The sequence below is a fragment of the Mustela lutreola genome, chromosome 6, assembly GCF_030435805.1.
Source record: "Mustela lutreola isolate mMusLut2 chromosome 6, mMusLut2.pri, whole genome shotgun sequence".
NCBI lineage: Eukaryota > Metazoa > Chordata > Mammalia > Carnivora > Mustelidae > Mustela > Mustela lutreola.
This window is the reverse complement of record NC_081295.1, coordinates 112,383,304-112,396,462: the sequence shown is the minus strand read 5'-3', so window position 1 is coordinate 112,396,462 and position 13,159 is coordinate 112,383,304. Positions and strand designations below refer to the sequence as shown.

Genomic DNA, 13,159 nt, shown 5'->3' with positions numbered 1-13,159 from the left:
AAGTAATGGGAGACATCTAGACAGAGAAGCAAAATGAAAAGAATTAAAAGTGAGGACAACTTAAGGGACCTCAGGAACTACATCAAGTGGAGTAACAATAAAAGTTCTCAGAGGGGATAAAAGAGGGAAAGGGCTAGAAAAATTATTTGAAGAAATAATGGCTGAAAACTTACATAATCTGGAGAAGAAAACACATCCAGGTTCTGGAAGCCCTGGGAGTTCCAAACAAGATGAGCTCAACAAGAAACAATCTCAGACACATTGTAATTAAAATGGTAAAAGGTAAGCATAAAGAGAGGATCTTAAAAACAGCAAGAGAAAAGCAACATATTACATACAGGGGAAACTCTAATGCCATCAGCAGATTTTTTAGCAGAAACTTTATAGGCCAGACAAGGGAGTGGCATAACTAACATTTATTTATGAAGCATAACATATTTAAAGAGCTGAAAGGGAAAAACTGCCACCCAAGAATTTTCTACCTGGCAAGATTATCATTTAGAATTGAAGGAGAGGTAATAGTTTCCCCATATAAGCAAAAGCTGAGGGAATTCATTGCCCCTAAAGTATGAAGGGTTAAAGACAAGAATAGTAAAATTAAAAATATAATTAGGCGCCTGGGTGGCTCAGTTAGTTGACTCTTGATTTGAGCTTATGTCATAAGATTGAACCCTACATTGGGCTCTGTGCTCAATGGGCATATGCTTGAGATTCTCTGTCTCCTTCTTCCTCTGCCCCTCCCCTTAAACACGTGCACATGCATGCTTTCTTTCTAAAATATCTATATAATCAGTGAAGGGATACATAAAATAAGATGTAAAATGTGTTTTCAAAAATACAGAATGTGGATAGGGGAAGTAAATCTGTAAAGCTTTGGGATGTATTCCAAATTAACTTGCTTTCAACTTAAAAGAGATTTTATTTACATGAGATATTCTATATGAACCATACATTAACCACAAAAAAAAACTTGTAGGAAATCTACAAAAGGAAAAGAGAAAGGAAACTAAACACTAAATAAAACAAGTCTAACCACAGGGAAGAGGGAAGAAAGGAACAAAGAGAAACCACAAAATTAGAAAACAATTAGCAAAATAATACATACCTGTCAATAATTTTTATTTTTTAAAGATTTACATATTTATTTGAGATAGAGTGAGAGAGAGCTAGAGTGGGGAGGAGGGGTAGAAGCAGAGGGAGAAGCAGGCTCTCTGTAGGGAGCTTGATGCAGGACTCCGTTCCCCCCCAAGATCATGACCTGAGCTGAAGGCAGATGCTTAACCAACTGAGCCATCTAAGTGCCCTCAATAATTGCTTTAAATGGACTAAGTTCTCCAATCAAAAGATGTAGGTGATTGAATGGATTAAAAAAAAAAACAAAAAACAAAAACCAGGATCCTTCTACATGCTGCTTGTAAGAGATTTACTTCAAATGTAACGACCCACACAGATTGAAAATGAAGGGATGGAAAAAAGATATACCATGGAAACGGAAAGAAAGCTGGGGTAATAACACTTCTATCCGACAAAATAGACTTTAACAAAACCAAGATGATAAGAAAAACAAAGAAGGGCATTACATATTAATAAAGGTCTCAGTCTAGAGGATATAGCATTTTAATTGTTTATGTACCCAATTTGGGGTACCTAAATATAAATGGTAGATAGTAACAGAAATAAAAGGAGAAATAGCAATAACTAGTAATAGTAGTGGATTTTAATACTCTCTTGGATCAATGAATTGGCCATCCAGACAAAATCAATAAGGAAACATTGGCTTTAAGTGTCATTTTAGACTAGATGGACTTTGATACGTGTAGAACATTCTATCCTAAAACAGCAATATACACATTCTTTTCAAATACGCATGTCTAGGATAGTTCATATGTTATGCCATAAAACGAATTTCAGTAAATTTAAGAAGATTGAAATCATATCAAGTATCTTTCCAACCTCAATGCTATGAAACTATAAATCAGTTACATCTTAGAAGAAAACTGGGTTGGGGGGACAGTAACACGTGGGGCACCTGGGTCGCTCACTTGTTAAGCATCTGCCTTCCGCTCAGGTCATGATCCCAGAGTCCTGGGATCGAGCCTCGCATCAGGCCCCCTGGTTGGTGGGAAGCCTTCTTCTCCTACTCCCTGTACTTCTGTCTCTCTCTGTCAAATAAATAAACAAACAGTAATATGTGGAAGCTAAACAACATGTTGTTAAACAACCAGTGGGTCAGCAAGGGAATCAAAGAGGAAATCTAAAAGTATCTTGAGACAAATGAAAATGAAACACAACATTCCAAAATCTCTAGGATGCAGCAAAAGCAGGTCTAAGAGGCATGTTCATAACAATCAAGCCTACCTCAAGCAACAAGAAAAATGTGACATTAACAATGTACATAAAAGAACTAGAGAAGAACAAACAACCCCAGAGTTAGTAGAGGGAAAGAAAGAATAAAGATCAGAGTAGAAATAAATAGGAACAAAAAACAACAGAGAAGATCAATGAAACAAAGAGCTGGTTCTTTGAAATGATAAACAAAATTGACAGACCTTTAGCCAGACTCATAAAAAAATAAGTCATCTGAAATGAAAAAACCCAAATAAAATCAAATCTGAAATGAAAAAGAAGTTACAACTGGTAACATTAAAAGGATCATAAAATACTATAAATAATTATATGCCAACAAATTAGTCAACCTTGAAGGGTCGGATAAATTTCTAGAAACAACAATCTTCTAAAATTGACCATGAAGAATATAAAATCTGAAGATGAAACTGAGTCATCTACCAAAAACTCCAAGAAATAAAAGGCGAGATGTAGATGGCTTCACACATATATTTTACCACAATTTAAAGAAGAGTTAATATCTTATCTGCCTGAAACTATTACAAAAAATTGAAGAGGAGGGAACACTTCCAAACTCATTTTATGAGGCCAGCATTACCCTATTAACAAAACCAGACAAAGACACTGCAGAAAAAACTATAGGCAAATACCCTGATGAACACAGATGCTAAAATTCTCAAGAAACCAAAGCAATACATGAAAAGGATAGTATACCATCACCAAGTGAGATTTATTTCAGGGATATAAGGATGGTTTAACATTTGCAAATCAATCAATGTGATACACTTCACTAACAAAATATATGATGAAAATCATATGATCATCTCAATAGATGCAGACAAACTGTTGACATAATTCAATGTTTGTTTATGATAAAAACTCTCAACAAAATGGGTATAAACGGAACATTCCTTAACATAGTGAAGGCTGTGTATGACATTAATGAAGCCCGTATATGACAGACCCACAGCTGACATCACATTCAATGGTAAAAAGCTGAAAGTTTTTTCTCTAAGATTAGGAACAAGACAAGAATGCACACTCGTGCCATCTTAATTTAACATAATATTGGAAGTCCTAGTGACTGCTGGCAGGCAAGGAAAAGAAAAGGCCTCCAAACTGAAAAGAAGTAAAACTTTCACTATTTGTCGATGACATGATACTATATGGAGTAAATCCTAAAGACCATCAAAAAACTACTGGAACTACTAAATGAATTCAGTGAAGTTGGGGGATATAAAATTAATATACAGAAATCTGTTGCATTTCTATTCACTAATAACAAAGTAGCAGAGAGATTAAGAATCCCATCTACAGATGTATCAAAAAGGACAAAATACCTAGGAATAAATTTAACCAAGGAGGTGAAAGATCTATACCCTGAGGAAAGAAATTGAAGGCAACCCTCAAAATGGAAAGATAAACCGTGCTCATGGATTGGAAAAATGAATATTGTTAAAGTGTTCATACTACTCAAAGCAATCTACAGAATCTGTGTAATCCCTCTCAATATGCCAACGGCATTTTTCACAAAACTAGAACAAATAATCCTAAAATTTTGGTGAAGCCCCAAAGAGCCAAAGCAATCTTGAGAAAGAAGAACAAAGCTGGAGGAATCATGCTGCCTGATTTCAAATTATACTACAGAGCTGCAGTAATGAAAATAGTATGGTACCACAAAACAGACACCCGAATCAACAGAATAGAATAGAAATCCTGGAAATAAACCCACATTTATATGGCCAATTAATCTACATGAAAGGAGGCAAAAACAGGTGATGGGCGAAAGGCAGCCTTTTAAAATAATGGTGGTGTGAAAACTGGACAACTGCATGAGAAAGAATGAAATTGAGCCACTTTGTTAAATCATATACAAAAATAAGCTCTAAATGGATTAAAGACTTGAATATTATCTGAAGCCATAATAAATATCCTTGAAGAAAATATAGGTAGTAAGCTTTTTGACATTGCTCTTAGCAGTAGTTTTTTGGGATCTGTCTCTTCAGGCAAGGGCAACAATAGCATAAATAAATGGGACTATACACAGTGAAGGAACTCATCAACAAAAGGAAAAGGCAACTTACTGAATGGAGGAAGATACCTACAAATGATATATCCAGTATGGAGTTGGTACCCAAAATATAGGAAGAACTCATAAAACTCTAGCAAAAAAAAAAAAAAAAAAAATCCCAACCTGATTTAAAAATGGGGACTGAATAGATATTTTTCTAAGAAGACATTTGAATGGCTAACAGGCACATGAAAAGATGCAACATCACTAATTATCAGGGAAATGCAAATCGAAACCGCAATGAGGTATTACTTTACCCTTGTTGGAATGGCTAACATCGAAAAGACAAGAAATAACACATTTGATGAAGATAAAAGAGAACCCTCATCCACTGTTGGTGGGAATACAAATTGGTGCATCCACTGTATAAAATAGTATGGAGGTTCCTCAAAAAATTAAAAATAGAAATACCATGTGATCCAGCATTTCTGCTGCTGGGTATTTAATAGATGAAAACAAAAACACTAATTTGAAAAGATGTATGTACCACTCTGTTCATTGCAACATTATTTACAATAGGCAAGGCATGGAAGCAATCTATGTGTCCAGCAGGTGAATGGATAAAGAAGATGTGATGTGCATGTGTGAACAACATGGGGGTTAGGGGTGCTGATCTTCCCAAATGTGTGAAAATCTGCATATGATTTTTGACTCTACCCAAACTTAACTATTAATAGGCTGTTGATGACCAGAAGCCTTACTGATAGCATAGTCAATTAACACATATTTTGTATGTTATATGTGTTATATACTGTATTCCTAAAATAAAATAGGAAAAACAATGTCATTAAAATCATAAGGGAAATACATTTGTAGTACTATATTGTATTTATGAAGAATCCATGTGTAAGTGGACCCTTGTAGTTCCAACCCAAGTTATTCAAGGGTCAACTATAATTAAAATTGTCACTGCAGTTTTTTCGGAGTTGACATCTAAGTTGCAGAGACGTTGAGAGAAAATATTCAGGATTACCTAGGATATTTTGAAGTTTTGGGGTTAAGACCAAGAAATTGTGTTTATTACTTCTGCCTACATTTGTTGTCTTGAACTCAATTTCATGAGCTTACTTAATTTCAGGGAGACTGGCTAAAGTAGTTTGGCTGTGTGCTCAGGAGGAAAATGAAAAAGATTTAAATATATAATGTGTCTGCTTTAGAGCCTGTTGCTGCAGCCGGGAAGTGATAGTTGTCAGTTTTGTTTCTAAAGATTTAAATGATTTAGAGTAACGGTTATGTGGCAACTGCCATTATTAAGTGTTTTTAACAGTTACCATTAAAAGTCGTCATTTGGGGCTGGCTAATATGGAAAAAATATAAAATAATATGTTTATTCTTAATGCTAATCAACAGAAAATTACTTGTAGGAAAATATTTAAAATACTTAGCAAAATGATTAATTATACTTAAAACTTGTAATAAATTGTGTATAGATAATTGGCATGCTAATTAAATAACATGCATTTATTAAAATGTGTTTTAGTGAGGGTTTATTATATATAGTTGGATAAAATTGTTTTTTCCATAGAAAATAGTTTTATAAAATGTTTTTACTAATTCACACTCTTTTAACCCCTCATTAATCTGGAGTTGCAGTTTATTACTTTGGTATTCTATTTACAGTAATTTTGCAACTTATCCTTTGAAGAATACATATTATCTCTTCTATGAATAGTTAGTATTACTCATGTCAGTTTATATAACTGAAAATGTGAAATAAACAAGAAAATTATGAGACAGTATATCATAATTCACTCCCAGGTACTTTGTTCTTCAGTGACTATAATCCTTCACAACTATACCCTTGCACTTCCTTTAAAGTTTAAAGGACATTTTCCCCTCAAAATTGTGTATAATATGTATAAAATAGTAGTAATGAAAACCATTTTTATTTTGTTCTTTTAGGCCTATGGTATGTCTGCATTACCTTTAAATCTAATAAAAGGTACTAGAAGTGCTGCTTACGAACGTTTAGAAAACACTGAAGACATTGAAGAAGTGGAGCAACACATTCAAACAATTAAATCAAAAGTGAGTTGTAATTTTATTGTAGTTGGAAAACATATAAGCACATTGTCTTTGCACTACTTTCTAATATGAATTAGACATTGCAACCCCATATTTTTGATGTCGTTTGAATTTTTTTGCAACATGTCGTTAGCAAAATATGACCATGGTTTTAAAATTTTTCTTCTGTGAAATGCAAGACACTAAAAATTTGAGAATTTCTATCAGTGTTCTAATAAGTAAAAGTGGAAGTTTTGCTCAGGTATGATCAAGACCTTGCTTATTCCCAGGTATATTGATTTCTTGTATAATACATCAGATTTTACTGTATCACTTATGTTCAAGTTTTATGTACTAGTGGAATAAGGTAAAATTTGCATGTAATCACTTGCCAATTGAGTGTACTTCTAAAAACACAAAGAAGTTTCTTCATCACCTTGAAGTAACAGATGAACATAATTTATAGAACGTATTTATAGAACATTTTTAAGTATGTATTAAACTGGCATATCCCGATACAGAAACAAGATGATAATTGCATACAAAAAAGAAGACTACATATGTACTGTCTCTCTTATGAACATAGTTTTAATATAAAGAAAAATATTAGCAATTCAAACCTGTGCTGTAGTAAGAGAATATTTTATAATTATCAGATCTTTTTTATCCTAGATATTCAAGGATGATACATTAAAAAGTTTATTAAAGTAGTTTAATGTATTGAGAATAAATGAGAAATAAGCATTTGAATAGATGCTAAAGAATATTTAATTAAAGTCAATTTATAGTTATGATTTTTAAAAAAGCCTTACCAAATTAGAAGAGAAGAGTTTACTTAGGAAAGGAAGCCTATAATGAACATCATACTTAAATGATGAATTAAACATTCCCATTGAAGTCAAACACAGGTCAGTGTGGTCAGTATCATTGTTGCTCATTAGCATATTCCTGGAGGTCTTTGTCAGATAAAGAGTGCAGGTATAAACATTGGAGAGAGAGAGAGGAAAAGGGAAATATCTTTTATTATTCACAGATATCATATACTAAGAAAATATGAAAGAATGAACTTATAAATTAATAGAACTAATAAGAGTTCATCAAAGTGCCTGGATATAAACATATAGAAATCATTAGCTAGTTAAAAGATGTAATAGAAAATGGTCTCAGGGGCGCCTGGGTGGCTCAGTGGGTTAAGCCGCTGCCTTCGGCTCAGGTCATGATCTCAGAGTCCTGGGATCGGGTCCCGCATCGGGCTCTCTGCTCAGCGGAGAGCCTGCTTCCCTCTCTCTCTCTGCCTGCCTCTCCATCTACTTGTGATTTCTCTCTGTCAAATAAATAAATAAAATCTTTAAAAAAAAAAAAAAAGAAAGAAAGAAAATGGTCTCATTTACATTAGCTGCAAACTATAAAATAATAAGAAATGTCAGAATCATCCTGGTAGAAATTATAAAAGTTATTGAAATACGTAATAGAAGACTGAAATATATGGAGAACTTCATCCGTTCCTGATTGGGAAGATTGAGTAATACAGAGATGATAGTTTTTCTAAAGTTTAGGTGGAAATTTATAAAAGACAAAATATGAAATTTTCGTAGACCCCCCACCATATAGTAAAACAATCCTGAATTCAAATCAAATACAAAATTTACAAGACATTAGGAGAAAGTGGAAGTAAAATTTTATCTTGATGTATAGACGATCTTTCTGAACAAGCCACAAAAACCCCCAAATGCTAATTGAGATATTGGTGAGTTTTACATTTTTGAGTTCTAAAATTTATGTACCCAAAAGCACCACCAAAAGGAAGTCTATAATATAGGAGGATATCGCAATATGGATAAGTATAAAGAACATCTTCAGATCAATAAGAAAAAAGGACAAGCAATACATAGAAATAATGAACAAAAGACCCAAATAGAGTTTACTGAAGGAAAAATTAAACTCTCCAGTGAAAATGTAAAAGGATGCTTCAGCTCTTCAGCAGTAAGTAGGTTTGCCAAGCATCCCAGTTTGCCTGGAACTTGAGGGGATTTTCCAGAATGTGGAATTTGGAGTACAGAGACCCTGATGGTTGGTCCCTCTGTAATCAGAGATAATAATCAGAGATATGCTAATTAGAGAACTCAGTATTGCTTTTAACTTTTAGAAGTCTTTAAAGTATTTATCTTTGTCAGGTGTTATTTGGGGATAGATATACTGCTTGTGGGAATGTAAAATATACAGCTTTTTAAAGAAAATAATATGATATGTGCCTATACACAAAAACACATCCCTTTTTAATAAAGTTTAATTAAAGTTTAATAAAGTTTAATAAAGTTTAATTAATAAAGTTTACTCCCATTTAATAAAGTTAAAGTTTAAAAGCAGTTGATGTCTAGGAACGTCTCCTACTCAAGCATGTATATATACTTATATCTGGGTGAAAAAGGATGTTCATGCACATTGTTAATGCTCCCAAAAAAGAAAACAATCTAAGTTTTCAAAAATAAGGTATTTATTAATATATCATGGTATAATGTGGTATGCAGTGATGAAAAAAAATGAGCTGGATTTATATATATAGACCAAAGAATATATCTTTATGGAATTAAAGTGGACTCCGTTAAAATTCTAACCCTCCTTATTATGCATATAATTATCTGTGGAGCTTTTTTTCCTCATTTAATAAATGGAAATAATATTACTACCAACTTCAAAGTTTTATTCTGAAGATTTGGGGAGAATAAATGTTAATTAACAGAAGATTAGGGAGAATACATGTTTAAGAACAGATCAGTTTTAGGTGTAAGAAATGTGCTCAAGAAATGTTAGCTATTATGTACAACAAAAACTCATATTAGCATATATGCATGCATGCAAATACGGAGAAAATGTGTAGAAGGGTATTGTATTGCTTAATGGTGGTAACAGTAGAAAAGGGCATTGTGAAGGGAAGCTTTCACATTTTACTTTTTTTTAAACAAAGGGTATGTATTCATATGCTTTGTAACTACCCTCCTCCCCCATGAAATAATTAGTTAACTGCTGGTTTTCTATCCTGGTGTTTGTTTCTCTGAACCTAAATTCTTCTTCTGTTGTTTTGGTCAGTAGGCAAAGCAGAGTGGGCCTCTACCCCTTACTCCACTGAAATATTCACCAAATAGATAACTTGGGTTTATTTTTAGTGGACCCTTAATATACTGATTTTTTCCTGAAATAGTGAAAGCTAGTTGTTAAGTAAAGCTACCTCTAGTATCCTTTGGATACTAGAATGGCATTTCTGAGAAGAATTGTATGTTTAGGAAACAAGGTACTGTTTTTTTCTCATGCCACACACTTGAAGTATTATTGCCCGGATCTGTCTTCTAGAAGGGAATGTTTGTTTTATTCTTTGTCCTTCCCAAAATACCTTTCTCTGAGGTGCCTTTTGGGAAAAAGTTTGAATAGTACCCATTGTACTTTACTTAAAGAAGTGAAGATAATTAAATATAGTCTAGTGTATGCAAAGTATGGTCTTTGGAGCAGTAGCACCAGCATCTCCTAGGGCTTTGGTAGAAATACACATATTAGGCTCCACCCAAGACCAACTAAATTTTATTTATAGGATCTAGAAATCTGTGTTTAACAAACTTTTCAGGTAATTGTTATGCATGATAAAGTTTGAGAGGGAATTATCTTAAGGTATGAAGACAACAGCTAGTTCCAGAAGAGCATGGCAGTGCCATTATGTAAAGAGATCATTATAACTGTATAAATCTCTTTATTAAATGATATTTTTGAATATTGTCTTCATTATATCTATGATTTCAGATGAGGCTGCACTGGCATATGCTAGAGAGCGATTTTGTTGTCTCTCTCTTAAAAATGTGTTTAAACTTGAATAGGGATATTAACATTTTAATATCTGATGTCTTTACTTTTTTTTTTTTTTTTTAAAGATTTGAGAGAGAGAGAGAGAGAGCAAGTGCAAGCATGAGTTAGAGGGGGAGCAGAGGGAGAAGGAAAGGGAGAAGCAGATTCCCCGCTGAGTAGGGAACCCAATGCAGGAATCCATCCCAGGACCCCAGGATCATGACCACTTGCTCAACCAGCTGAGCCACTGAGGTGCCCCTGATGTCTTTACATTTTAAAAATGTAGTTCTATAAATATTTTTCTGTTGCTTCCAATAAATGCAAAGAAATTTACATTTCACCTTTTTTTGTATTTAGCAATTGTCATATTATTGTAATTTATTATTGTATCTGATTGAAGACACTTGGGGACAGTGTAGTTACAGTGGGAAAGTGTTATCTTTTAACCACCATGGGATGGTTACTTCTTGTGGTTACAGTAAGCATCACATAAAAATAGATGGATGAAAGTTACCTTATCAGTAGGTTGGCCAAAGAAAATGTGACTTATTTGCAAAAATACTAGGAGAATAAGAAAGTGACAGTTCTTAGCAATTGTTATAAATATCTCTGCATAGCACATACTAGCATTACATCTCTCTGCTGTTATCTGAATCAGAGGCTGACCAAAGGGAGATAAGGGGTAGAACCAAATATATTAAGATAAAGGATAGAAGAGGAGCTTGGAGGTGAGAAAGAATAATGGTGTAAATTGAATAAAGTACCCTGTTAAAAGGCATTTTTAAAGATATTTATTTTCTTTCCACATAACTTTACTATATAGTTGGAAAACAGGAATCAAGAAGTTCATTAGTAAATGTACACACATCGACATTTTGATGCTGATCTTGTTTCAGAGATGTGTATTCTCACAAAGATGATGTCATTTTTTTTTTCCAGTTTATAAATTTGCCTAAGGCATATCCAACCTAAAAAAGGTTTTGTTGCATGATTTGCTAAATCTGATGGGTACTTTACTAAGACCTTAACTGTAAAAAACTGTTATATTTTCTTCTGTTATTTACAGAGCAAAGATGGTCGACCTTTGACAGCAAGGGATAAACGCGCCTTAAAACAATTTGAAGAAAGGTTACGAACACTTAGGAAAAGAGAGAGGCACTTAGAATACATTGAAAACAGCTGGTGGACAAAATTTTGTGGTGCTCTGCGTCCCCTAAAGGTAAATGGAGTTTTAAAGAAATTATGTTGTCACTCTTTTCCCAAGTTTATATAGACCTTTTAGAGTAATTGAGTTCTCTTTGTGTGGCATTACAGTGTGGTACTTGTGAGCATGAATTTTGGATGTAAAGTGATTTTGAATCATAGTTCTGTCATTTAGTAGTTCAGGCCAGTTACACACCTCTCTGAGCTTCATTCATTTACTCATGTGTACAGCAAGTGTTATAACAGAGGTGCTGGGAAATTTGAATTAAAATAAAAGTAATGTGGTATGTTGCTAACACATTTTGCAGGTTGGGACTCTCCATAAATACAAGAACAGGGATCCATATTAGAACTCAGGAACCCTAACTGAAAGTAAAAGAATTTGCTTCATTGTTAGATGGTATGTTTCTGAAAATATGTAGAAAGGTATTTTTTAGGACGGAAAACCATTAATTAATCCTTCCTTCCTCCCTTCCCTTCCTTTCTTTCCTTCTTTTACATCTTTTCTTTTTTGAAACTATCATTTGCTAGCCTTGAATTCTTCAGACAGTGGTACATAAACTCAAGTACCTACATTGAACTAAGGGCATAATAATACAACCCCAAGTCTAAAAAGTAGCTAGAACTTCTGGCCACAGACTTCTGTATTGTCTATTCTGTATCTGGCGTTTTAAACACCAAGCTTTGTGTATAATAGTATGCAAGTTGTAATTTAGACAGTGCGATGAATAGACTGGTTTAAGGAAAGTTAGGCAAGATGAAGCTGTAAAGTGGGTTTTGGCTAAGTTTAAAAAAATGTTTGAGACAGCCCTATGAAAGGGTTGGTCAGGTTGAGTTCTGCTTTGTCTTCCTCTTGAAATTAGAATGGAAGTAAGGAAATGCATTGACTGCTTACCTTAAAAAGCTGCTTTTTGAAAGAGTTCTTAAAAGATATATTGTAATCCATTAGATCTATTGTGTATTAATTTTTAAATCTTCTGTTAGAATCAGTTTTATTAAAAACTCACTACTTTTTTGTGGGGTGATTGTCTTTATAATACCAAAAGTATGATGAAACCCTCCTCAGCTGTTTTTTGTTGTTGTTGTTGTTGTTTTAATCTCCTCAACCATATCTTAATTCTCTATTTTTTTTATGGCCTTTTTTTTTTTTTTAAGATTTTATTCATTTATTTGAGAGAGAGAAAAATCACAAGTAGGAAGAGAGGCAGGCGGGGGGTGGGGGAAGCAGGTTCCCTACTGAGCAGAGAGCCCGATGCGGGGCTCGATCCCAGGACCCTGAGATCATAACCTGAGCCGAAGGCAGAGGCTTAACCCACTGAGCCACCCAGGCGCACCTATATGGCCTTTTTAATAAATATTTATAACCTGGTCTAACATTAGTTGCCTTGATTTAAACATGCCCTCTCCTATTTCACGGAACCTATTTTTAGAGGGGTTTTTAAATCAACTTATTAAGTATGCAGACTGATTTTGCCAAATACAGATGTGTAGATATGGAAGATCACATTACTCTAAAAAGCTACTTGATGTCTTCGCCTATCCCACTGAACTCAAACCCCGGATAGCTATTGATGTCCTTCCGTCATTGTGGTTTAGTTTTACGTTTTTATAATTTCATGTAAATGAAATCATAGAGTGTAGTATAATCTTTTTTCTGGCTTTTTTGGTGCAACAAAATATTTTTTGAGTTTTGTCTGTGTTGCG

General features: G+C 33.8%; 1 protein-coding gene across 2 annotated transcripts in view; it reads left to right on the top strand.

Moving 5' to 3' along the window:
- LMBRD1 (LMBR1 domain containing 1) overlaps positions 1-13,159 on the top strand; it is a 134,084-nt gene that overhangs the window by 61,248 nt on the left and 59,677 nt on the right. For both annotated transcript variants that reach the window (XM_059178367.1, XM_059178369.1), the window contains 2 exons: positions 6,320-6,445; positions 11,319-11,471. In XM_059178367.1, coding sequence (XP_059034350.1) covers positions 6,320-6,445; positions 11,319-11,471 — 279 coding nt within the window. The remainder of the gene's footprint in view (positions 1-6,319; positions 6,446-11,318; positions 11,472-13,159) is intronic.